Source organism: Hordeum vulgare, chromosome 5H (assembly GCF_904849725.1).
Source record: "Hordeum vulgare subsp. vulgare chromosome 5H, MorexV3_pseudomolecules_assembly, whole genome shotgun sequence".
In the NCBI taxonomy this organism is placed as follows: domain Eukaryota; kingdom Viridiplantae; phylum Streptophyta; class Magnoliopsida; order Poales; family Poaceae; genus Hordeum; species Hordeum vulgare.
The window spans coordinates 543025128-543052906 of NC_058522.1; the positions used below are offsets into that span (position 1 = coordinate 543025128).

Sequence of the window (27779 nt, forward strand, 5' to 3'; positions counted from 1 at the left end):
GGTGTTTTGTCTATGTATCCACACATGTAAATGAGTCTTCATTCAATACAATTATAGCATGGATAATAAACTATTATCTTGATACAGGAATTATAATAATAACCATATTTATTATTGCCTCTAGGGCATAATTCCAACAGGGTTCACAAAACCTTCCATGAGCGAAGGAAGTTTGCCCCATATCAATTTGCGAGTACTCGTCATCCACTCAATGCAAAAGAGACGGGGGTTCATTCAACAAGAGTGCAATACGTATTGTGTCGTGCTTGAGAGCATCCAAGCCCCGTCCCGTGAGTGGCCTAGGTGTTGTTGGCTTGCTACGAACCTCTCGCTTTTTTGTGTCCTTTCATGTTGGCATGTTGTTTATTGTGTAGGCATTTTGTGTTCATTCATGTTGTGTAGGCATTTCAATATTTGAAAGCCTTCAAGTCACGACACAAGAACAAGTCATTCACCCTCACGCATTGTTGGGTGTTCATCAAAGATTGTGCCAAGTTCAAAATCCAATATGCTGCTCGTAAGAAGAAAGGATGAAAGAAGGTCGTGGCTGATGAGGGAGACTTGTTCAAGAGGTCGAGGGGCAAGACAGGTCCGAAGGCCGACGAGAGGTGTGATGCGTCTTCCATTGTCTTGCAAGGGACTTTGGAGATCATGACGAGCCGAAATAAAATGAGAGATGAGAGGAGGAGCAAAGAAAAGGAGGTGCAAACGAAAAGTATCTAGAGCTCGAAACGAAGAAGCTTGCCATGAAGGAGGCCGCTGGAAGGAGGAAGCTTGACATGAAGGAGGCAACGAAGAGGAGGAAGCTTGACATTGAGGAGGTCGCTCAACTCAAGAAGCTCGAGATCAAGGCCACCATAGCGGGCATCAAAGCTAAAGAGGTGGCACTCATGTTCATGAGCGTGGACAAGAACAACATGTCCCCGGAGAGGAAGGCTTGGTTTGTGAATGGGCAAAAAAAGATATTGGCCCGCGACGACCTGAACTAGGTGACACCTCGGGTCGTGGACAATGTTCGTTCATTTTGAAGGTTGGGTGATGTGTGGCCGCTCGCTTTGTTGCCGGCGTAGAAAACTTGTTTATTTTGAGGGCTGTTTTCTGTGCCCGCCACTGACTTTGTTGTCGGCGTCAAATATGTCTTTTTTAAAGGCTGGCTCCTGTGCCGGCCACTGACTTTGTTGCCGGCGTCAAACATGTTCATTTTAAAGGCTGACTCATGTGCCGGCCGCTTGCTCTAATGCCGACGTGAGACTGTAGGATGAGTATTTTGTAGGCTGTCGTTGTGTTACTGACCGACGTGAACTAGTGCAAACCACGACCGCGTCCAACAACGTTTATTCTATCCATGTTCATATGACGCGGACGAGATAGTGTCGAAGACGCAACTGTGCTTTGGGCGTCCGGCCGATACAAACACAGCACCGATCCAACACGGCTTCATTTCATGATTGAACGGAAGAAATCCGGATAAAATCGGACGTCTACTTAGGATCGTGCGGTTGGAATTGTCCCTAGATCTTTGAATCGTGTGATCAACGTGCCATTGTATGTACAAACATGCTACTACTTCCTGGCTCGCTACCAGCCTGCCAAGAGTAGTACACACACACCCGGCGTCCACTTTGAGGCCGAGTCCTGCACTCGTGTGACTGTCACCCACGCACGCAGGCCGCAAGGTAGGGGGAGAAAGACGGGGAAAAGCCGGTGGGTACCAGCCAGGATTTGTTACCGGCTGACCAGCGATCCGGCGCGGGCACGGCACGGCACGGCGACGGACGGGTGGGCGGCACGCAGCCAGCAGCGGAGGGCGCCGGGTCGTTTTGCTTTGTTATTATAGGCCAGCGGATGCGCTGCCGCGTTGATTTGTTATTAATTATTACGCCCCCCCGCGCAGCGCATGCGTCCGGTGCGGTGTCGCGGGCGGACGGACGGACGGAGGCGTCGGTCGGTGTCGGTGTCGGTGGAGTCGGGTCGCACGTCTACGCTTGGCTTGGCTTCCGTCGGTCGATCGAGACGGGGACGGGGACGGGGACGGGCTTTGACCAATTATTAAGTATACGGGGGCTCTCATTCTCCCATCACATTTCTTTCTCACGTTCTTCTTTTTTGTAGCGCATTTCTTTCTCATGTTCGGGCGGGCGGGCGCACGCACGTGTGTGTGGGTTTGTTTTGTTGGTTGGGTTGAGTTTTTTTTGAGGGGTTGGGTTGGGTTGAGCTGGGCATCACCTGCGCGTGCACATGGAGTATGGCATGTTTGATCGCCTGGTTTACTGCGTGCGTGGGCAGCTGTTCCGCTGGTGGGACATGGTGTGATTCTCGACCTCTGCTGTTTCGCTGCCAAATCATGGCGACGAGGGAACCATGCACGCATGTTTGGAACGTGCCTGAGACCATATTGCGTTAACCTAGTCCAGAGGGAACCTTCTTTCTCCCCACAAAATAAATAAATAAACGCACATACATCCATCTGCATATTGTTTTAACCTAGTCCTGAGGGAGCCATGCATGAGGGAACCTTTTTCTCCCCACAAAAGAATCAACCACGATTTTGGGCGTATTTAAAAAAAAACATTACTTTGCATGTATGTGTCCCATGTAAAGTGTTAGTTTTCTGTTAAACACAGTGATTTTGGAACTGCCCAATTCTTTTTCCAACGCTCAATACTACCCATAACAACAAGATACGTACGTTTTTCTTCTTAAATATATGTTCTGTACAAGAGAGGCAGAGGGTGGTGTGTTGTTTCTCCCTGTGTGGAGAAACATGGTTGTTGTGGCAACATGTTGGTTTAAGTAATACTATCCCTTCTTTAAAAAGTAGTACTATTACTAGATAAAATATTTAAGCCATTATTAAAGTAAACAATACAAAGGGTTATCTAACAGGGGAAGTGCCCTATTCAACTCGCAGTGGATGACACGCAGCATGTGCTACGAGCGCGGCTAGTGTATTTCCAACCATGTTCTAAAGTCTAAACGAAGCTTCTTCAGCAATTGGACAAGAACTCATTGATCTTTCCATGGAAAAAGATCTCATAAAGATAATCCATATCTGGCGAAAGTCGATACATACAAATACAGGTATGATTTTGTAAATTAATATATTTAAGCTAAATGCAACAAAAGGCCATTCTTATTTATCATGTGTCACTTTAGAAACTATACTTTTTTGTGAATACTCTGGATTTATATCAATAGCTTTCCATGATACAAGATATCCTAAAAACAAAAGAGATTACACAACGCGGTCTAAGTGAGACAAACAAACTCAATTTTCAGAATGAGCCGAAGGTGAGTTGCCGCTGCCGCTACATCGTAGATGTCGTCACCCCAATGCCCAAGGGCCTGCCTTCCACCCTCGATGCCACTGGATGAACGTAGCGTCATAGCCGTAGAGAGAAGGGAGAAGAAAACTATTAGCTCAACACCAATAAGAAGACACATGAAGCGCCATCCTAGATCTGAAGGACCCAAGACGGTGTAGACAACACCTCCCATATCCGACAACGATAGCCCATAGAGTCATTTGCTTCTATGAGAGATTCAGAGGAAACTTATTAACCACCGACATCGCCATTGCCGAAGTCGAAGCCATGGGCATCTATAGACCAAACTAAGGCACCAAGAGTACTAAATGCATGTGAAAACAAGGTCCTTGGTTTCTCCTCCCTACCATTGCTGCCGTAGCAGCTGACGAAGATGAGGGAACCCCGACGACACTAGAATCCATGGTGCCTGTTTGCTCCTCTCGTTGGATCTTCTATGGTGGCTAGGGTTTCACGAGAAGGTACTTTTCAATCGATCCTCTAAATGTTGCCAATTTTGAATTTTGCCGGGTCTAGAAGCAAACGTTTTTTTGAGAACACATGAGGTCCATATATGCTTGACTCCATTAAGTTCATAACCTTTTTACGGGGACCATTAAATTCAGAATTGGCACAAGTTCTGATAGTACCATAAATTTCCAAATCGAAGTTAGACCTAGAAGTTGAGACGAGAAAGTTGGTTTGCAAATAAGGTGCAGAGAGCAAGAAAGAATAAATCTATGGGGTATGTTTTATTATAACACAGATTGTCTAAATGTTTTTTTCCACAATCATAAATAACTTGTTGTCGTGTTACCGCGCCGAAGTACTGCTATAACCTCTCTTGTAGGAGTATCTTGTATGGAAGCATGTTCTGCCTCGTGGTCTATTTGAAATTATAGTGAACCTATTCAGTTTACAGTTCCTTACAACTTTAACATAACCATCCTTCGATATATTCTCTGTTAAATGGGTACCAGCATCCAAGGGTCCATAGCTCAGTGGTAGAGCAATTGACTGCAGATCAATAGGTCACCGGTTCGAACCCGGTTGGGCCCTTGCTATTGTTTTTTATTTTTATTTTATCAATTTTTTGATGCCCACTGCTCTTAATCACAACTAAAAAAAGGTGTGCGTGCAGTTCACCACGGTCGCCCACCGCAGTTTGGACCTTCTAGTCTTGGGATTGTGCGTTGGCTGACTGCAATACGGCATATACCATTGCCCACTGCTACCATTTCGTGCATGAGTTAACAGCACCTTCAGAAAAAGAATCAGTAACATTAAGCCTAGCCGGCAGCGAAAAAGGTACTCCGGCAGAGCAACTGGCAGACAACAGACCAATAGGTCACAGGCTAACAACATAAAAATCACCGTCGTCATCATCATCAGGCTTTAATTAGTCCGTACCACCACTGTTCTTACAACGCCGAAAAACGGACAATAATAGCAGGAGGATCGGTTTTCATTGGTCAGACATTTCTTTTTGCCTACAGTACACACACACACACACACACACACACGGAGACAACAACCTACCCTTACAAAAGCCAAGACATACTATGCCGCTATCCAATAATACAGATGAAGAGAATCAAACGTAGCAGCTGGAGTTTCCACCTTCTCCCATAGCTTAGGGTCTCCCTGCCGCTGGTTTCAGAACGAGGGGAAAAAACTGAAGAAGAAAAGGACACCTCTCCTACTCAACTCTCATGCTTTTACTTACAACACGTGTACATGGCGGTTTCGCCCAGCATTTCTTACCGGCGCGATGGCGGCCCGTGCTCTTGTGGATGTAAAATTAATTAAGAGAATCGTATAATGTCAAGTTGGGAACACCCTAATGTCAGCTCTTGTGGGAGGCTTTTGGTACTCCTGCCGAAATTGGCTTCGCTTCAGCCTTCAGAGTTCAGAGACCCCCCAAAAACTCGGACCGAGGCGCCGTGGAATCTTGAGATCCGATCATCTGAATACATGCTTGCTGTGGGAGCTACTCTGCTGCTGGGTTTACCTTTTGCGGGTCGCTGAACGGCAATTTGGTTAACTACACCTGTAACAAACCAGAACAAACAGTCAGCACACATGGCGCATCTTCACCACCTCCAGTTTAGCAACTGAAGGTATTGCGACCGGAAAATGCTGTAAGCCAGTGCCCAACTAGGACAAGAATGCGGAAACTATTTGAGTTCAGCAAGTATTCGTTTTGCATGTACTTGAATCTCATTTTACCTGAACAGAAACAACAGTTGTGATTAACCCATAATATTCCATTTAGTGCAGAGAAATCACATACAATGCACATTTATTAAGCAAAACAAACCTCAACATGATAGCAGAAGCTTATCATGATTTTCTGTACCCTTTATTTTATGTCAAACACTTTACGCCACTTATTTCTTCCACATTTTATCTTCTTTTTTTTAACGGAAGAACGAACCTTTAATTTATTCATCATCACAAATATGCATGTCTGTATAAGTCTGCTGGCTATGTATGATTTGTACACTTCAAGACCTGTGAAACAAATTGCTCGTAACCTTACCACATAGTGGAAGTCACTGCATGTTGCTTCATGTAATGATGGCTTGAAGGCATTAACAACCTATTGGAATGTGCGCTTTTGTATTTCAGAAACTTATTTTCTCATCTATTTCTCAAACAGAAGCAAGTCCACTTTAAACGCTGAACTATGGTGTCAAGTCCGATTTGAACCCTGAATTGTTAAACCAACTATCCTTATTAAAGTGTGAATTTTCTAGAACTGTTCAAGTTAAATAGCTCGTTTTTGTATTTTAGTGTTTCCAAAAAATGTATTTTTTAACAGACGTAGAGAATGTTAGCAATTTATAACCTGCAATTCATAAAAGATATGTTTATTTATGTCGTGCAAAAACAACAAAGATAGATAGATTTGCCTTGTCTTTTTTCCTACAAAAGATGAATTGTTATACTTTTCTATTATACCCTCTGTTCCTAAATATAAGACATTTTGGCAATTCAGTTTAAACAGACAAAATGTCTTACATTTAGAAACAGAGGTACTCCCTCTAATCCAAATTAATTGACGCTGGTTTAGTATAAGGTTAGTATAACTTTGTACTAAACCAGCATCAATTAATATGGATCAGAGGGAGTAGTAAATTTTTGCAGGTTCCCCATCTGTAGCATCCCCCGTGTTCACAAATTTCAACATTTCCAAATCTTGAAAAAACTGAATTCACCCTAAATAACCAGGTTAGGGTTTGGTGGGTGGTTCATATTCCGAGGTTCTAAAATTCTATTGAAACAACTAAGGGGTGTGCAGAAGCTATAAAGTAAGAACAAAAAATAATCATCAACCGATATGAGTTATGGAACAACATTATCTTCATCCATTATACTTTTTGGGTTTTGCACATTTTCTTAAAGGCTAGAATGCAAAACCACCTTTTAAAATCGTCCAGGTTTTAAAATGGTTTTATAAAGTTCAGGAGATAATAGAGATGGTCTCATAGTTTAGGACTTTAGGGTACAAGTCGTACCAAGCACAATAGTTCAGGATTCAGAATGGACTTTAGAGTTTTGGGGCTTTGGGCTACTGCAGCTTGAAGTGCTTATGGAGGATCCGCATAACATTCACCACACTAATAGTCTACCACAACCATCACAATTAGTTCACCAGAAATTTTGTCTTCCCATGGTTTATATTGGAACTGTAATAGTGTAGACGCATGATTTGATACAACAATATAATCCAAATAACTAGATGAGTGTTATTGCTATCAATCATATGATTGTATCCAATCATACAGATAACTGATCATAGACTGAAACAACTCATCTAACTCTGGCAAGGCAAATGAAAGCCATACGATTTTAACTCGGGAAGAATATATAATATTATCAATTAGCAGGGAAGACACCCATATGTTACCTTCGTTTACCGAAGCTTCAGTGCATCTCCAAGACCAAAGTTCACATTGCTTTGCTGTCCCTTTCTACCCAGTGGATTATTTCCTTTCTGCATCATTTCGACAAACTCATTGTAGTCGATCTTTCCATCCTGCAAAAGGTGGTGGACAATGAGACAAAACTGTTGTTGGCAATTTAAAACCTGAACAATGAATCTACTTACATTGTCCTTATCGACATCTCCGATAATATCTTCAATACGGGTGTCTCCAATACCAAACTCCTCGCATGCCTTTTGGAGCTCATCTTGAGTAATGTAACCACTGCCGTCTTTATCAAAGTATTGGAAGGCTGCAAAGAGCTTATCCTCCTTGTCAACTTTGTTCATATGCATTGTTGCAGCAATGAACTCCCCATAATCAATGGTACCACTGTTGTCAATATCAGCCTGACATATTCATGAAATGAGCTTGAATTTCATTTGGAGCAGAGTCAAAAATGAAAACAGTGTCATCGTAAGAGTAACCGTTACTACTTGATAAACTTTCGCAACTATTGCGTATCTGAAAATACAGTAATAAGCCTCCTAACAACCCTTGTTTTCTGCCTACACAGAATGATATATGTAATATAAGCTGACTCACGGTTCCAAATGAAGCAGGTTTAACAAAAAAAATCATATTTCAAGTGAGATCAAGATGGCGTTTGGGCAGCGTGGGCATCAGCCGGGGCAGCCACTGCCTGCTGAGTAGGATTAAGGCACAGGATTCTTGGCCAAGTGGTGCTTGCCTAAACTCCAAAAAGTTTCTATCTCCACCACAAATATATTTTATTTCCAACTTATGGAAATGATAGAAATTTATTTAACCTCAATTGAAGAGTAAGGAGATTGTCTAGGTGAGGAACAAATTATTTTGAACAGTGATCAATAATTCCTGTGTAATTGAGGAACAAATGTACAGAGATCATCTTAAAATACTTACTGCTTCCATTAAAGCATCAATTTCTGAGTCCATCAGAGTAGCACCAACCCGCCGCAAGCCACTTTTTAGCTCCTCCAACGTGATATGACCACTGTTATCAGTGTCCAGCATTTTGAACATTTCTTTCAATCCTGCAATTTCTTCTTCAGACAAACTCTCGGCAATAACCTGCAATTGTATGTCAGGTAAAAATAGAATCAACATGAATACAGATTGTGTAACACCAATTACAAATTTGATACCGATACTCACCCGAAGGGCCATTTTCTTTAGTTTGTTCATTGCAGAAAATTGTTTTAACCGACTCAGGACAGCAGAATCAAGAGGCTTATCAGGAGCAACTCCATCAACACAAACCCAAGGATGACCTAGCACAAGATGGGTGCTTAGAGGACATTTGTTTGAAAATAGAGTAATGACAAGTAATTATTATTTAGTACCGACTTATAGCTGCACTACCATACTACTCACATAGCGCTTCATGGGCAGTCAATCTCTTCTTTGGATCACGAATAAGCATTTTCCTGACCAAATCCTTCGCACTGTCTGAGATACTAGGCCAGGGTTCAGTTGTAAAGTCCAGCTCACCTTTCAAAACTTGTTCAAATATCCCTTGTTCACTTTCTGCTCGAGAAACCACAAGCAAAATCAGTCGGATGCAGCTTTCATACATTACGCGAAATCGTAATGCGGCATTTTACTGAAACAGTTACACATAACCTCACCATCCCAGAATGGAGGAACCCCACTCAACAAGATATAGATTATTACACCAGCACTCCAGACGTCAACTTCTCGTCCATAGTTCTTTAGAAGAACCTCAGGTGCAACATAGTATGGACTTCCAACTACATCTGTAAACATCTGACCTGCAAAATCAATTACATTATGCGTCAGAAAAAAAACAAAATAGCGTTTGAAAATAATTTGGTAAAGAGTGTGAGAGCATCATTGGCTTCATCGCACATTCATATGGTCTGTTCTCTGTAGTCAGTCATTCAGGGACAGAACACAGATAACATCTATACCACACTTTTCATATCTAGTAGCCTGTTTCTAAGAAAAGTGTTAAGGATCTGCAGGTGCAAATCTACTTAAGTTACTACTTCATGCCTCAGAAGGAACTGGCAATGATTTTTTTTTCATCCTATAATCAGGTTGTGTTATGGGCACCCGGTGGGCCATAAAGGTCAAAGGAGCAACCTTCCATTATCTGACCAAAGGATGCCTAATAAAATGGTCTACAGTTGTTATCAGGCACTTCAAAATGCTCTAAGTTTACTGAAATGTTTGGTAGTAGAAAGCAATAAAGATATGCTATAGAATTGGATTGTACTACAGAAATCTCGAATGCGAATCTGTCGGTTGTCCAATGGCAGTTGTGCAGTGAAAGCCCAGAGAAGAACTTGTATCATGGGAGAGCCGATGAATTTGGATTTGGAGTCAGTTTTTCATAGGAAAATGGCATGACACTGCCTATTTCACTTATAAAATTATGATTACAAGCGTCAATTTTTCAAAGGAACCGGCAGATCAATGTAATGGATTTTACATCCTGATTACTCCCAACCTCCAAAGGACACCAAAGTAACATGGCCAAGGCAATGATGCTAACGGCAGCAATGGCAGCCCGTGCACAACAAGAGGCCAAGCATTTCACCCGTTTTACCTTTCCGTTACGAACTTATATGATACATAGCCGATACTCGCAGATGGCAATTTTCGCATAAACAATCCCCATTTCGCTAAATCAATTGTAAATTCGACTACGTCCAGGAATCGCACCATCAAAAGACAGATATCAGGGAATACACGGCATTGCATTGCATTGCATTATTTGAGGCGACTATATAATATATATACCTGGCGTGAAGAATATGGAGAGCCCAAAATCAATGGCCTTGAGCGGCGAGTCCTCCTGATTATTGATGAACAAGAAATTCTCCGGCTTGAGATCCCTGTGCATGACGCCGAGCGAGTGGCACGCCTCGATGACGCCGACGATCACCCTGGTGAGCTGCGCCGCGGCCTTCTCGGAGTAGTGGCCCCTCTGGATGATTCTGTCGAACAGCTCGCCTCCGGCGCAGAGCTCCATGACAAGCTGCACGGCGACGGCGTCCTCGTAGGCGCCGACGATGGACACGACGCTGCTGTGCCCTGCCAGGTGGTGCATGATCTGGATCTCGCGGCGCACGTCCTCGACGTCCTCGTCGGTGAGCAGCTTCCGCTTGGCGATGGACTTGCAGGCGTACTCCTTCCCCGTGGCCTTCTCGACGCAGAGGTAGGTGGTCCCGAACTGGCCCTGCCCCAGCTTCTTGCCGATGGTGTAGAGGTCCTTGAGGCGGGCGGTGTTGACGTCGCGCTTGAGGACGGAGTCGGCGAGGAGGCCGGCGCTCTGGACGCGCTTGACCTTGGGCACGGGCTTCTTCGCCACGGGGGCCATCGACTGCTGCCTGGACGGTTCGGCGGGCTTGGGGGGCGGCGGGTCGGCGGAGCGCGCGCCATGCGAAGAGGAGTGCTCGCCGGCGGGGATGGTGACGGGCTCGGGCGCCTTCTTCTCGGAGGTGGACGCCTGGAGGGCGTCGGGGGCCGGCGCCGGCTCCGCGGGCTTCGCGCGCCAGATGGCGACGGAGGCGAGGAAGCCGCTGCGGCCGGCGCCGTTGGGGCCGACGCAGCTGTTCCCCATCGCCGGGAGACCCTACGGGGACGGCCGCGGCGGCGGCGACGGTGGCATTGGAGACGAGCGGTGGAGGGGCCGCGAGGACGCGGGCGGTTGCTCGCTTGGATCGGAGAGGCGCGGAGAGAGAGACAAGGGGAGGGAAAGGACGGACGGAGCGAGAACCCAAATGTGGTGTGGGCCCAGCGGGGCAGATCCCTGCGACTGCCGTGTGGGCCTGGCCAGGTTGCTGCCCTGCCCTGCCCTGTAGGACTGGTTGTCAGTGGGCAAGGGAGGGTGGCGGGAGCTTCCACGGATCAGCGCCTATTTTGTTTCCCAACGCCTAAATAATCGTTTTTTTTTTGGCTTTACTAAATAAACCTAGTTATTTTTTTATATTATATATATACTCCTAGTAATACGGACCCTAAAGCGCGAATGCATACGTTTTGCAAGGTCTCTTTGTTCGAGCTTTTATAGGAAATTTTGGAGGATTATAATCCTTAAAAATATTTTTGCGTGGGTTCTTTGATTCATATTATTCGATCCTATCCTTTTGAAAACAATTATTTTCTCCCAACAGTACAACCAAACACCTTTGGTGGCCATCATTGTTAAGCAATAAACCGAACACCACCAAATGTTGGAGATATGCCCTAGGCGTAATCATGTGACAATGAAAATTCTCAATCTATTATTGAGTTATTTGTATCGTCCTTGAATATCATCACTAATATGTATCAATAAGCATGTGTATACTATATATTGTATGGAGATTGTTCTAGTGGTCCTCACTTGATAAGGTTGTGCAACCACATATATGAATCGGTTGATGACTATGTTTCATAATTCATGGGCATAGAGATTCTAACTCGATAGTCACTAGTAGAAAACGGGGCTATAGTCCCGGTTGGTAAGGGCATATAGTCTCTGTTCACCAACCGGGACTATTAACTTGTGACTAAAGACCCCCCCTAGTCTCGGTTTGCCATGAACCGGGACTAATACCCTTCCACGTGGTTGGCGTCATGATATTGAAGAAGGATGGTGGGAATACCAACTCGAAACTCACAAGACATTGCACCGAATCATTCTGTAACCTTGGTAGGATTTCTGGATCGATTACCTTCTAAGAGATTGCATTGAGGAATGCACATAGCTTCACAATGGTTGATCAGACGTTTTTCGGTAGAAGCCCCCTCAATGCAACCGGAAGCAATTGCGTAATAATCACGTGGCAGTCATGAGACTTTAAGTTCTGGAATTTTTTTGTGCCATATTTATTATTCCCTTTATATTCAACGAGTAGCCAGACGGGACCTTCATACTGAGTAGGCATTCAAAGAAGATTTCCTTCGTTTCTTTGGTAAGAGCGTAGCTTGCAGGACCTTCATACTGCTTTGGATGCATGTCGTCTTTTTCGTGCATACGTTGCTGGTACTCCCATACCTCCGGTGTTTCTTTTGTCTTCCCATACACGCCCAAGAAGCCTAGCAGGTTCACGTAAAGATTCTTCGTCACGTGCATCACGTCTATTGCAGAGCAGACCTCTAGGACTTTCCAGTAAGGTAGGTCCCAAAATATAGATTTCTTCTTCCACATGGGTGCGTGTCCGTCAACGTCATTCGGAACCGATTGTCTGTGAGGACCCTTTCCAAAATTTACTTTTAAATCCTTGACCATATGAAGTATATGATCACCAGTACGGTGGTCGGGCTTCTTCCAGTGATTTGCCTCACCTTTGAAATGCTTGCCTTGTTTTCTTAAGAGATGCTTGATCAGAAGAAATCGACGATGTCCTAGGTACACATTCTTCTTACATTTATCCAAGTATATACTTTCGGTATCATCTAAACAGTGTGTGAATGCGTGGTATCCCTTGTTTGTTTGTCCTCAAAGGTTACTAAGAGCAGGCCAATCATTGATGGTTACAAACAACAACGCTCATAGGTCAAATTCCTGCTGTTTGTGCTCATCCCACACACGTACACCTTTGATATCCCATAGCTGTAAAATTTCTTTAACAAATGGCCTCATGTACACATCAATGTCGTTGCCGGGTTGCTTGGGGCCTTGGATGAGCACTGGCATCAGAATGAACTTCCACTTCATGCACAACCAAGGAGGAAGATTATAGATACATAGAGTCACGAGCGAGGTGCTATGATTGTTGCTCTGCTCCCCAAAAGGATTAATGCCATCTACACTTAAACCAAACCAATAGTTCCTTGGGTCATCTGCAAAGTCTGGCCACTCTCTCTTGATTTTCCTCCACTGTGACCCATCTGCGGGTACTCTCAACTTCCCGTCTTTCTTATGCTTGTCTTTGTGCCATCACATCACCTTGGCATGCTCTTTGTTTTGGAAAAATATTTCAATTGTGGTATTATAGGAGCATAACACATCACCTTGGCAGGAATCCTCTTCCTGGGGCGCTGGACCTCAACAACGTCACCAGGGTCATCGCGGCCGATCTTATACCGCTCGGCACCGCATACCGGGCATGCATTCAAATTATCGTAATCCTCACCGCGGTACAAGATGCAATCATTAGGGAATGCATGTATCTTATGCACGTCTAATCCTAGCGGGCAGATAGCCTTCTTTGCTTCGTACGTACTATCAAGCAATTCGTTGTCCTTTGGAACCATCTTCTTTAACAATTTCAACAACTTTTCAAAACCCTTGTCAGATACACCATTCTCTGCCTTCCATTGTAGCAATTTCAGTGTGGTACCCATCTTCTTCTTCTCATCTTTGCAATTTGGGTACAACGATTTCTTGTGATCCTCTAACATGCACTGCAACTTCAGCTTCTCCTTTTCACTTGCGCAGTTTCAACTTTAGTTTCCAAGATCATCAACGGGCTCATCTGGTGCCTCTACTTTAGCTTCTTCCCCCATTATAGTACCATCGTATTCGGGGAACGAATGATAGCCGTCATCATCCTCTTCCATTAGAACCCCTATTTCTCCGTGCTTGGTCCAATAGTTATAGCCGGACATGAAACCAGACGTAAGTGGACATGAATGACTCTTGACTTAGAGTAAGTTTTATCATTCTTACAGATAGCACATGGACAACACATAAAACCATCTCGCTGGTTTGCCTCAGTCGCACGCAGAAAACTCTGCAAGCCATTAATGAACTGGGGAGAGCGTCGGTCATCGTACACCCATTGTCGGTTCATCTTTATTACACAAGACCGAAAAGACCAAATTAATACAAGTTCACACATAAGGTTCATACACACTTATTCTCATAAAAAAATAGAAGAGTTTCTAGCTAAAGCATTTAAATGCAACAACAAATGCAATCAAGATCGCAACTAAGGTAACAATTGATCCAACGTAGTAGTGATACCAAGCCTCTTTATTAAGGGCATATTTTCTAATCCTTCTAATCTTCAAGCGCATTGCGTCCATCTTGTTCTTGTGATCATCGACGACATCGACAACATACAACTCCAATTTCATCTTCTCTTCTTCAATTCTTTTCAATTTTCTTTCAAATACTCATTTTCTTTTTCAACTAAATTTAACTTCTCGACAAGAGGGCTGGTTGCAATTTCCGCTTCAGACACCTCCTAGATAAAAAATATCTATGTCAACTTGATGGACATAATTGTCATATAAACGAGAAATGCAACAAATAGTTATAGAAGATAATATACCACATCCGAATCATAAACCAGACGAGGACCGACGGGGGCGGATATCAAGACCATGACACTATGTATACCAAAATCATACAAGTAAGAAAACTATCTAAATTATACAAAAATAAGTTTTTTTTGGAATAAAAAGGATAAGAACAAGAGGATCACCAAAGTGGTGCCGACGACGAGACGGTGTAGACGATCAACGGTGGTTAGGACGAAGATGGGAAGGCACTAAGTAAACCACACCTACACATATGCAAACTAAGAAATTAATTTGAGCTCAAATTGCATATAAATCAAATAAACTCCCACATAATTACTCCCAAACTAAAACCCACAAATCACTATATAATTATGAAGCATTTAGCAATGAGATATGAAAGGAAAATGTTGCTAACCTTTGTGAACACTTGGATTGGATGGGGTGCCTCAAATCTTGACAAATCTGTGGAAAATTTTAGTATCAACCATAGGCCTTATTACCAAGCATTTATACAACATTTTTTCTCGCTGTTTTACACTTGCTACCTTTCTATTTTTATATTTTTAGATTACAAAAACCTATATCTACTATTCTTATTGCACTTGCATCACCATCTCTTTGTCGAACAAGTGCATCTATACAATTTTCCATTGTATTGGATGTGTTAGGGACACAAGAGATTTTATGTATTTGATTACAGGGTTGTTTGAGAGAGACCATCTTCATCCTACATCTCTCATGGGTTGATAAACCTTAGGTCATTCACTTGAGGGAAAATTACTACTTTCCTACAGAACTCTACACTTGGAGGCCCAACATAGTGTACAAGAATAAAGTTGTGTAGCAGACATCATTAACAATCGCGCGACTCCGACTCAAAACAACACTAGGAATTCAACTAGGAATAGAAATACTCACACATCATCACCATGCCCTTTTAGTTTAATTAGATGAACAAGAAGTTTAACATCTCTTAATATCACACCTCTCTGAATTAATAATAATGCACTCACACATTTTTCATATCCCCACATCAATATCATGAACCCACAATTTCTCCATATGTGCTACATGATGGTTTTAATTATCACTCATTGAATACCCATTATTTTTTATCTAGTCTTATGACCCATGCAAATTATCGTCACTATTTGTACAGATCTCAAACAAATATAAGTGAGGAGCGAGAGCATACTATTTCTATAAAATCTACACGCCACCGTGCTTAAAAAGATATAAGTGAAGTACTAGAGCAACTACTAATCTCAAAAGATATAAGTGAAGCACATAGAGTATTCTAACAAATTGAGATGATGTGGTATCACTCTCAAATAGGTGTGTCCATCAAACATTGATTGTGCAAACTGACAGTAAAAGAAAACAACGCTTCAAGAAAAATTCATATCATGTGATGAATAAAGTATAGCTTCAAGTGACATACTGATGGATTGAGACGAAAAGAGGGGATGCTTTCCGGGGCATCCCCAAGCTTAGACACTTGAGTATTCCTAAAATATTACCTTGGGGTGCCTTGAGAATTCCCAAGCTTAGGCTTTTTATGTTCCTCGATCCTTTGTCCATCGGGATAATACCCAAAACATGAAAACTTCAATCACATAAAACTCAACAAAATTTCGCGAGATCCTTTAGTATACACAACATATCAAATACTTTCCGGTGATGTTATAAGTTGATTCTTATTTTATTTTAGTATAAGGGACTGTATACTAACTCCTTCATGGCTTATGCCCCCGACACAATCCATATCATCATCAAAACAAGAAAATTACGCAAGCAAAAACAAAATCTGACTCAAATAGAACAGTTTGTAGTAAACTGTAATGAACCTGTACTTATGTAATTTCAACAATTCTGAAAAATAGGACGACCTGGGGAATTTGTACATCAATACTGCATACAAAAGTTAGCTTAAGATGATGTTTTAGTAAAATCAGAAAAATTCTACACTCGACGTCCAAGTTTTTGTTTTTGCACCGTATCAATTCTACTCATCATGCAAATCACCCCAAAGGCTTTACTTGACACAAACACTAATTTAAACATAAAACACAATCTTACAGAGGGAATAATCATTTTATCACAAACAAATAAAAATTAAAAAGCAAAAATAAGGATAAGTATTGGGTTGCCTCCCAACAAGCGCTATTGTTTTATGCCCCTAGCTAGGTAGATTGCATAGTTTCAAGTGTTGTCATCTTTGTAAGAATGACCCATCATGATATAATCATATTACCTTATTTCAGAAGCAAGCTTTCTCATAGGTAAGCAAAAATAATTGAAGGGACTAAATAACACAACATGAGGATCCGAAAGGTCTACTTTGGGAGGAACATGAGGTTGTTCCTTAGGTTTTTCATAACTAATAGTTAGTTCCTCATTGTATAAATTTCTATGGAGGTATTTCCTTAATTTTGTTTGAAGCTCATAATCCAATCCAATTTTTTGTATAGCAAATTGATCATTTTGTTCAGAAATCTTATCAATTAAGACATTAAGTAGTACCTTCTTTCCAAGGTTCTCATCATAAGCAACATAATCCATGGATCTTAGTTTTCTTATTTCTTCCTACTCATAAATAATTCCCTCTACGGATGGGCACTCAGCGTTAACCCTATAATGAGAAAATATATCCTTAGCTTCTTGTATGATATTACTATATTCTTGACAAAGGAATATAGTAGCTAATTGTTTAGTGGAAGCTTCATGGATATTAGAGAATTCTAGGAACAACCATTGTATAAAAGGATGCATGTGCACAAATTGTCTCGCCAATTGTACTATAAGAAAATATATATCATACACACAATTTGTAGTTCTAGCAACAATATAACCTCCTATAAAAGGTAATGATCCCGCACAAGTGAAAAAAAATCTCGAATCACACTCTTTCTAATAATAATACCACTACCAGTGTGGAGTTTCTTAGTTTGCATAATAGGTTCTACCTTAGGAGGATCATCCTTCACAAGATTATCAAGTTTTTCATTATCAACTTCATCAAATTTATGTTATCATTTTCATCGCAAGGTGAAGTTGGCAAACCAAGGGTTTCGGCACTAGACACGGAGGCATCACTAATTTCAAACTCAGACATGATAGCAACTTTCCAACAAACTACAGAGCGAAGATGTAATCTAGTGACAAGAAAAACAAGCAAAGGTAAATATTTTTGTATTTTTATTTTTTATGAGACAAACTAAATATACGAGTAAATAAAAAGGAACAAGCGAATGAAGTTTTGTGTGGAGTTACTTGGTAGTTGGTGATGATATTCCCCGGCAACGGTGCTAGAAATCCTTTTTGATACTCGTGATCTACGTTGGGTTTTCCATGAAGTGGAACGGGTTATCGCAGCATACTGTGGGTAAGTATTTACCTCAGTAAAGAAACCAAGGTTTATAAAACCAATAGTTATATCAACTACAAACGTTTTCAGCGGCCGCACACAAAAAAACATACAACTTGCATCCAACGCGAGCAAGAGGATTGTCAATCCTATTGTCTTGTTATTTGCAAGCAAGTGAGGCCTGTAGATAATTTTAGATAGCAAGATAAAATAAAAACAAGTAAATAGCAACAATGTATTAAAGGTTTTGTCAATATGTTGTGATTAGACCCGGGGGGCATAGCTTTCCCTACTCGCATCTCTCATGAAAAATAGCATACGGCGGGTAAACAAATTACTGTTGGACAATTGACAGAAATACAGATAGTTATGAGATATTCACGACAATGATCATGTGTATATATGCATCATGTCCATAAACAAATATGCCGACTCCCGCCTGCACCTATTACTATCACTCCACCTATCGACCGCTATCCAGCATGCATCTAGAGTATTAAGTAAAACAGAGTAATGCATGAAGAAGAATGACATGATGTATACAAAGTAAACTCAAGCAGTATGAATAAACCCCATCGTTTTATCCTTAGTAGCAGGAACACAAAGACACATCATGTCCCCTTTTGTCACTGGGATATAGAAATTCGCCAGGTTGAACCTACTACAACACACCTCTCTCACCAAAGAAATATCGATCTAGTTGGCCAAACTATTTGAGTAGATTGGAGAGAAATATGAAGTTTTCATAATCATGCACATAAGAATCATATAAGTATTCAAAGAAGACTCAAATATTTATCATGAATAATCTGAAAAAAAACCCATAATTTATCGGATCCCAACAAACGCACCGCACAAAAGGAATTACATCATGTGGATCAAAGCAAAGATGCGATGATCATTGTATTGAAGATCAAAGAGAGAGAGAGAGATTGCCATCTTGGTACTAGCTATGGAACCATAGGTCTATGGTTAACTACTCACACATCATCGTGAGGGTAGCAAGGTTGATGAAGAGTCCCTTCGTGATCGACCCCCCCTCCGACAGGGTGCCGGAGCAGAGCTCTAGATGGCCTCCCGACAGAAGAGAGACTTAAGGCGGCGTAAAAAGTGTTTCAGGACTCCTTCTGATGTTTTTAGGGTATAAGAGAATTTATAAGCCAGAGAACAGAGTTGGGAGGGCATGAGGGAGTTACAAGCCATCAGGGCGTGACCCCCAGGTCGTTCCCTGTTGGCTTGTGGGCCCCTCGTGCAGCCTCCAACCTTATTCCGATACTCATCGGTCTTCTTTTGGTCCAGAAAAAATCACAAATTTTTTTCAGGTCAATTGGGCTTCCTTTGATATGGAAAATCTGAAAAGTAAAAAACATGCAGAAAACAACAACTAACACTGGGTCGATATGTTAGTGCTCAAAAATAATATAATTTGATAAATAAATACCCCAAAAGTATTCTAAAATGATAATATATCAGCATGAAACAATGAAAAATTATAGATACGTTGGAGATGTATCATCCCTTTGTCCCCTCCCTCATAACCCATTGAGGCTTCCCTCGAGAAAAAAACCCACTGCTAGACATGGTGACATCAACAAACTCTTTGAAATCGTCCATGCTGCCATGAAAAGGCGTGTTACGCAAAAACATAAACATGAACATAATTCATAATTGTATAAAAGGAGTGTGTAATTTAAATCATAGAAATATCTACTTTGTTGCGAGTATTTCTTCACGCCTTTGTTGGCGTTGCTTAGTGATGCCCAAGAACATCAGATTATAGCAAAAGTAATAAATAACATTTTAATACAATGTCTTTGCTTCACTATCGAGGCAACATAAATTTCCATGAGCCTGTGTTAGCTAGGTTGAGGGACTGGGTAGCGTAGCACTATTCATGTCCAATAATATTTAGAAGCATTGTACAAAGATTCTTCACCCATGACTAATATAATAGAGAAAAATGTGGAATTTGTGTCGCACGCAACATGGATTCCAAGTCCAACACTTTGTGCTTTGGTGAAGGACAGAATAAAACATAAAACCTATAGCGCGTGTCACAATGTGCCGCCTTTTGTACTCAATTCTAAAAATGTCACGAAGACAATTACAATTATCTCTAGTAACTTTGAGAAAGTAAAATTGTTTCATCAAAATAAAAGATACAAATAACTAGATTCTTGTTTTTTTAGGGAAAAACTTTCTCAAATTTGCAATAGTTTTTAGGTTTTCTTGCTTTTCGCAGGTTAATGTTACTTGTGTGATCGGTGCGTAGATGATCTCAAAACTATGGCTGATATGAACATGAAGATATAGGAAGAGCTTGATTCAAGTATGAATGTAATTTTTGTCAAACTTGAAGAACCTGTTTGCAGCTCAAGAATACATTGATGTGTATATATTATTAGACGGAGTTGTTGGTCCTTATATATTGTTAAAATAAAAAGAAATTATAAAGAGAAGCCCCACACTACATCTCTTCCATGCAGCGGCTCGCGCAGCCTCATGTGCATGCAAAAATCTTTCATCTCATGCTTGCATCATCGCATTAAATGCTTTTTTGAATTTTAAAAATGATTTATCTCATAGATTAATAATTAGATTCGAGATTCGCTTTCACCGTTAGGTTCGTCTCGACGAGACCTTTAAAATAAGATCCCATGTTGACATGTTTCGTTGATTTTTTTTCATCGTTCCTAGTTGTCATATTTATGTCATCATAGTTGTCATCTTATGAATGTATAGTTGTCACAAAAATTGTACATAGTTATCAGGACAATACTTTTATACTTTTTACGCATTGCAATGTTATGTGAAGCTAAAAAGTGGGTATTAAAAAACTAACAATAAGCAAGTAAATGCATGAATCAGCACAAGTACAATGGATCAAGTTTTTTTGTGGGGTATATCGACATTCATAAACCCGATAACCAAGTTGATTTAATGTGAGAACTATGTAACAAATAATGTGACAAGTAAGTGATAATAATCTGACAAGTACCGATGAAAACAAAAGTTATCGAAACATATCGACACGGGATCTAGTTTTGAAGATATCGTTGCGAAAAAATCAACGGTGAAAGCGGATCATTAATTAAGATAACGGTTTAGAAAATAAATATTTTTTAAATGCAAAATCAAAAGAATATTTAATAATACCATACTTGTGTCATGTTGCATGCATGCAAGGAATGAATGAAAGCTAGCCGCCGCTCGGGACTAAAATTCGACGGCGCTCTCTAATGAAGTCCTAAAATAAATGAATCATTGCGTGCCAACCTAGAATCCCTCATGTACGCATTTGAGAAAATCCTCCTACGCGTAAAATCAGGTGATGCAAACCAAACGTAAACCACCTTATCTACCGTTGGATGAAAATGATCAGAGCCGTCCTCTTTAATTTACAGATTTTTGTGGTTCTCCATAAATAATAATTTTTGCCCTTGGGCAGTAATACATGACTGTCTATTTTAACCAGTGTCCTCACGTTCATTATACTTGTCAGAAAAATATTGTACATGACTGGCAATAAATGAATATTTTTCTTTTGTGATCTAGACAGTTTTTTTGCACGTTTTCAACAATTTCAACATAATTTGCTCTCTAATTAATTTGATGTCAACAGCGTGTGGTGGACCAGATAAAATAGTGCGTCCATGGACCTAGCTACCTAAGGACGAATTTCTTTATTTTTCTATTTTTCCTTCTTATAATGGGACAACCCCACTTTTTCCTATTTTTCTTTGTCAATCCCAGAAATTCTCCATATATTAAGGCACTTTCCTTCTTAACGGGGCAAACATGGGCTTCTTATTTTTCTGTGTCAATACCAGAAATCCACACTTTCCTTCTTTTTCCTTCCTTTCTTATCACGGGGCAGCTTCTTAATTTTTTCTCGTTAATTTCCTTCTTACATTTCTCCGTCAATCGAAAAAAAATCCCACATTTCCTTTCCTTCTTTTTCCTTCTTATTACGGCGTAACTTCTTTATTTTTATTTGGTTAATTTCTTTCTTTCTAGGAAAGAAAAGACATGCAATTTACTCCTGAACATATTTGAAATTGTGAATAATTTTTAAATTCACAAACATTTCAAAAATCAGTAACATTTTTTGAATTCATGAACTTTTTATACTGTCGGCATTTTTTTAAATGTAAACATTGTTCTTGAATCTGCAAACATGTCTAGAGTGGACGGACATTTTTTCTTCGAAATTGGTGGAACAATTTTCGAAATTGATGATTTATTTAAATGCAAGATCTTTTTTGAATTAGCTAACATTTTATGAATCAGTAAAATATTTTTTAATATACAAAGTTTTTTTGATTTTTTTTTCTGTTCATGTTTTTTTGTGAAAATGCAAAATATTGTTCAATTTCGTTGTCATATTTTAATACTTTAACTTCCCAAATTTTTGTTTATAAATTAACAAACATTTTTTTAATATGCAAACAATTTGTTAAAATTACAAACATTTATGAATTACTAATCATTTTTTTCAATATTTTCATTTATTTCATTTTCGAAACTTTTTTGAATTTGCACATTATTTAAAGTAGGAAAAACAATGAAAAAAAGAAAAATGAAATTTTTATAACAGGCCGCTCATACACGGACTGGCCCAAAGAGGTGCATTGTGTCTTCTCCTAACATGCAGAGCGTAATATAGGAGGTTCCTTCTGTGTGAAACATTATTACCACTCATAGGTGACATTGGTGAGTAATCTTTTATTCTTAAATAGCTAGAACCCACTATCCAATTTTTCTCTCCATGCAACAATGCCACATCATTAAGTCATGCATTTAGTCAAAAGTTAGTTTTTTCATTAATCTCTTCATGCAAAACATACCCTCATGCATGAATTTGTTTTCTAGATAATTAAGCAAAACATTTTTAAAATGGTTTTTTGCATTAACATTAGTTTTCTAACATTTATCCATATACTTCTTAACATGTTTCCGCAGCAACGCGTGGGGCATCGTCTAGTATTTTAAAACTTTAGTGGTAAATTTGATGACAGACAGAATCACTCCTTTCTTTATTAATAGAGAAAGATGTATTTTGAAAAAAAAGAGAGGATAATCCTGGGCTAGCCGGATCATATAGGTGTATTTTCAAACACAAGCCTCGCATTATCTCTACGATCTTCGTAGAGCCTCTTACGGTTTCAACCTAACGTAATTTCCACGGAAGATTATTCTCTTGCAGAGGTCCGTAACAAAAATTCCGTAAACTGGCTGTAACCTGTAAGTCTTTCCCTAATAATAAAACACCTAATGCTTCTGCCGTACGTCATAGAAAATATCCCTAGAGTTTGGCACAAATTATCCACCAATGCCATCCATAAGTGGTAAAAACGATTCGTTTTTTCTTATATAAAGCCGACTGTTCTTGTTCAATTGGAATCTATGCCCATTTTCATCACATGTAGATGCTTAGCGCAACGGTTAGAAGCTTGCCCTCCCACGCGAGAGACGCAGGGTTGACTCCCATTTCTTCCTCTTTCTTCTACCTACCTTTTCGCTTTCATTATTGACAGCTGCCCAATTGAGCCGGCACAGCATGGGCCTTCCTCTTTTTTTTGTGGTTTCTTAGACTCGTGTTTTCTTTCTTTTTGTTTTATTTTGAAAAAACTCTGAATATTTGTATTAAAAATAGGCCGGCACAGCATGGGCCTTCCTCTTTTTTTTTGTGGTTTCTTAGACTCGTGTTTTCTTTCTTTTTGTTTTATTTCGAAAAAACTCCGAATATTTCTACTAAAAATTAATATATATGAAAAATTTAAAAATATGTTAATTATATGTTAAAGAAATGTTAAACTTGTCTAGAAAAAAATGTTTTTACTATTATACAAGCAAATGGGTAGTGTGTATGGAAAATAAAATTAGGAAAATAATAATGCGAGTTTCGGTTCTTTCTAAAAAAGATAAGAATGCATTTAAAAAAAAGTTAAATGTGTCATAAAAATGTTTCTGGTGTATACAAAAAATAGATAATGTGCATAGAACAAAGCAGACGTAAAAAATTATAAATTTTCAAGAATCATGTATTTGGACAATGTTAAATGTGTGTATTAAATTTGATCATGATGTATACAAGAAATGTTGAATGTGTATAAGAAAACTAGACAAAAAAAACTATATGTTTAAAAGAAATGTTGACCATGAAACTGGAATATGTTAAATGTGTACATCTAATTGTTTTTAAAGTATACAAAAATGTACAATGTTAATGGAGAATGTAAGCATAAAAAATATTTTACCAAATATTAATTGTGTATATTCAGAATGTTAATCATGTATTTTCCAATTGTCAAATGTGTATATAAAACAACTTATATGTATATGAGAAAAGTAGACATAACAAAAATAAGTAGACATAAAAAATATATAAATTAAAAAATGTACAATATATATGACAAAAGTAGACACAAAATATATAAAAATATAAGTAGACATAAAATATATCAAAAAAGGATGTATACAAAAAAAGTATGATGTATTTGAGAGAAGTTGACATACAAATATAAGTTATCAAAAATGTTAATTATATATTTGGAAAATCTGAATCCTGTATATAAAATTTATTCTTGGTATATACAAAAAACAAAGAAAGTAAAAAATAACATAAACCCTGAAAATATACCAAAGAAAGAAAGAAAACATAAAGAAAAAACAAAAACGATAAAAATATGCTATCATTAATAACTAAAATGTACTTTTTATTTTCATTGCACTGCAAGTATTTGTTGGCATCTCTGAGGAGGAATGGTAGATATTTTTTGTTATCTAATAAATTAAAAACATCTTGAGTACAAAACTTTCTGATGTGTATAAAAAATGTACGATGTTATTTTCATCGTACTGCAAGTATTTGTTGGGCGTCACGAGGAGGAATGGCAAAAAATGAGTAATGAGATATCTCCAATTAGGTAGATATTTTTGTTGTTCAATAAATTAAAAATATATTGAGTATACTTCAAAAATCATTCCATTTTTATTGTTTGTGCGCAACACCACTTAACATGTTATTTGTCATGTCACATCATCAAAGATTTCAAAGGATTTACTGGTGTCTTGATAGTGTGTATGAGTGGTGACTTTTTCTCCCCGTCGCAACGCACGGGCATTTTTGCTAGTATATATAATAACAATTTCGTAGCTAGCTGCCATGGTTCAGCCGCCGTCATTGCTGCTAAATCAATGCACTACCAATACAGCACCACTAGTCCTACCGGGCAAGCAATGTGACGGCGCCACCAAGCCAAGAAAATACAGCAAAGAAGGATGCCGGCCGGCCGGCCTCTCGTAGTCTGAAAACGACGGACGGCCGGTTTCCATGCAGCCAGGTCGGCTGACTTCTTCGTCCGAAACCTCCCGGTCGAAGTACTACGTACGTGGTCTTTTCAAGTTTCTATGGACTAGACGTCGCTGGGTGACATTTATAACTGTCGTCTCGTGTGCGTTCTTTGACCTGATCTCGATCTGCTGCAAGCTTCGGCGCGCGGCGCCGGCCGGCGGTACGTACGTAGAATATGGAACGAACTTACGCAGTCCGTGGACAAATTAAGGTGGAGAGGGCGACCATGCATGTGTTCAAGTCGCAGAAAGTAAGCCCTTGTCACTTTGTCAAAAGGGATCCGGTCGCCACGACTAGGCCGTACGTCTAAAGTTACCTATGGGCTATGGCTTGCCAAGCTAATTCTGGGTCTTCGGCCGTTCATGATATGTAGCATTAAGAACTACATTTGTGTGAGTATGCACGCAAGTTTTTAGGTTGCTCATAGTGGGGAGTATAGTAGTATCATGCATATGTTACTATTGTATGATACTACCTTCATAGTACCCAGAATCTTCGATGACACGCCTGTGAACATCATGCATGTCATGTGGGCCTCTTTGATTTGCAGGAGCTCAAAAACATAGGAATAAGGAAAATACAGGAATTAGATAAGATTGCATGTGCAAAACAAATGATTGTGAAAACATGTGAATCTTCAAAGTTGGGCATTTCATTCGTATGAATAGGAAGACACAAGAATCCAGAAGGGCATGGTCAAAGTAAGGTCAAACCATATGCAAAGTAAAATGAAGTTAACGTTGTTAAGCGATGTATGATTCTGTCTTATTCTTTGTGCGTAGGAAAGTAAAAAAAGAGGTTTGAGGGCTCCTTTGATTCGGAGAAATCTTACATGATTTTTGAAGGTTTCGTATCTTTAAAGCATCGTCAACCTGATTGGATTGATTTTGCTTCATAGTTATCCAAATGTGTGGTCTCGAACTCTCAATGGCCCAGAGAGAGAGTGTGTGGTCTCAAACTCTCAATGGTCGAGAGAGAGAGAGTGTGTGTGGTCTCGAACTCTCAATGGCCCAGAGAGAGTGTGCGTGTGTGGTCTCAAACTCTCAATGGTCGAGAGAGAGAGAGTGTGTGGTCTCGAACTCTCAATGGCCCAGAGAGAGTGTGCGTGTGTGGTCTCAAACTCTCAATGGTCGAGAGAGAGAGTGTGTGTGGTCTCGAACTCTCAATGGCCCAGAGAGAGAGTGCGTGTGTGGTCTCAAACTCTCAATGGTCGAGAGAGAGAGTGTGTGTGGTCTCGAACTCTCAATGGCCCAGAGAGAGTGTGCGTGTGTGGTCTCAAACTCTCAATGGTCGAGAGAGAGAGTGTGTGTGGTCTCGAACTCTCAATGGCCCAGAGAGAGAGTGCGTGTGTGGTCTCAAACTCTCAATGGTCGAGAGAGAGAGAGTGTGTGTGGTCTCGAACTCTCAATGGCCCAGAGAGAGTGTGCGTGTGTGGTCTCAAACTCTCAATGGTCGAGAGAGAGAGTGTGTGTGGTCTCGAACTCTCAATGGCCCAGAGAGAGAGTGCGTGTGTGGTCTCAAACTCTCAATGGTCGAGAGAGAGAGTGTGTGTGGTCTCGAACTCTCAATGGCCCAGAGAAAGTGTGCGTGTGTGGTCTCAAACTCTCAATGGTCGAGAGAGAGAGTGTGTGTGGTCTCGAACTCTCAATGGCCCAGAGAGAGTGTGCGTGTGTGGTCTCAAACTCTCAATGGTCGAGAGAGAGAGTGTGTGGTCTCGAACTCTCGATGGCCCAGAGAGAGTGTGTGTGTGTGGTCTCAAACTCTCAATGGTCGAGAGAGAGAGAGAGTGTGTGTGTGGTCTCGAACTCTCGATGGCCCAGAGAGTGTGTGTGTGTGTGGTCTCAAACTCTCAATGGTCCAGAGAGAGAGAGTGTGTGGTCTCGAACTCTCGATGGCCCATGTCCGATATGAAGACCTATCAATCACGCTCATTTTTATCCCATCTATGAGCTGAATTTTTTTTTTTCCAGATAAACCGAACATATGTGGATGATTTAGGAGTCCGGTTCGGTATCCTCTCCCCCTATTTCTTGTATGGGCCATCCGTCCGAACAAATAGGGACAAAGTGGAGGGGAGGGGTCTAATTGAAGACACTTTTAGGAATTAGTTTTTCTATATAATATATTAGATCCAGAGGAAACTTTTAAAAAAATTGTGTTTGCACACTATTTTGGACGAAATTTTCATCCATTCAGATCTCATTTTACAATTCTTTTTTTTTTCCTTCTGTGCCATGAGACACTCCACAGACCGAATTCATGTGATTTGCTGATCCTGCAGAATTCAAGTGGGCATGACATTCTATTCCTATACTTTTATGTGATCTATTTCTTTGAATCAAAGGGATTGCCATAGATAAGAAAATAAGTCATTTCTACGATTTTTCTCTACTTTTTCTCCGAAATCAAAGAGCCCTATCCTGGAACACTTCTAAAGCCCTCGTGCATCTGTTCAGAAAATGCTTTGGCAAATGTCAACCGAAAGGAAAGCAAAGTGGCACCTTGCGAGTCGACCAAAGATGCACTTTAACTAATCAATCGATTAGTCAAAACGAAAACCAAGTAACCACTTCCAA

At 40.2% G+C, this 27779-nt stretch overlaps 1 protein-coding gene and 1 non-coding gene across 2 annotated transcripts; one reads left to right on the forward strand and one right to left on the reverse strand.

Annotated features, from left to right (window-relative positions):
- The first annotated feature begins 4292 nt into the window (after positions 1–4292).
- Positions 4293–4364, forward strand: TRNAC-GCA. The gene has a single exon. It is a non-coding gene; the product is annotated as a tRNA-Cys (tRNA).
- Positions 4365–4661: 297 nt separating this feature from the next.
- Positions 4662–10880, reverse strand: LOC123452605 (calcium-dependent protein kinase 11). The gene is made up of 8 exons (XM_045129285.1): positions 10043–10880; positions 8905–9048; positions 8651–8803; positions 8432–8547; positions 8180–8347; positions 7420–7644; positions 7219–7347; positions 4662–5355 (listed from the first exon to the last, which is right to left on the reverse strand). Exons 1-7 carry the CDS (start codon positions 10863–10865, stop codon positions 7225–7227), a joined length of 1752 nt encoding a protein of 583 aa, XP_044985220.1. The 5' UTR covers positions 10866–10880; the 3' UTR covers positions 4662–5355; positions 7219–7224.
- Between the last annotated feature and the right edge of the window lie 16899 nt (positions 10881–27779).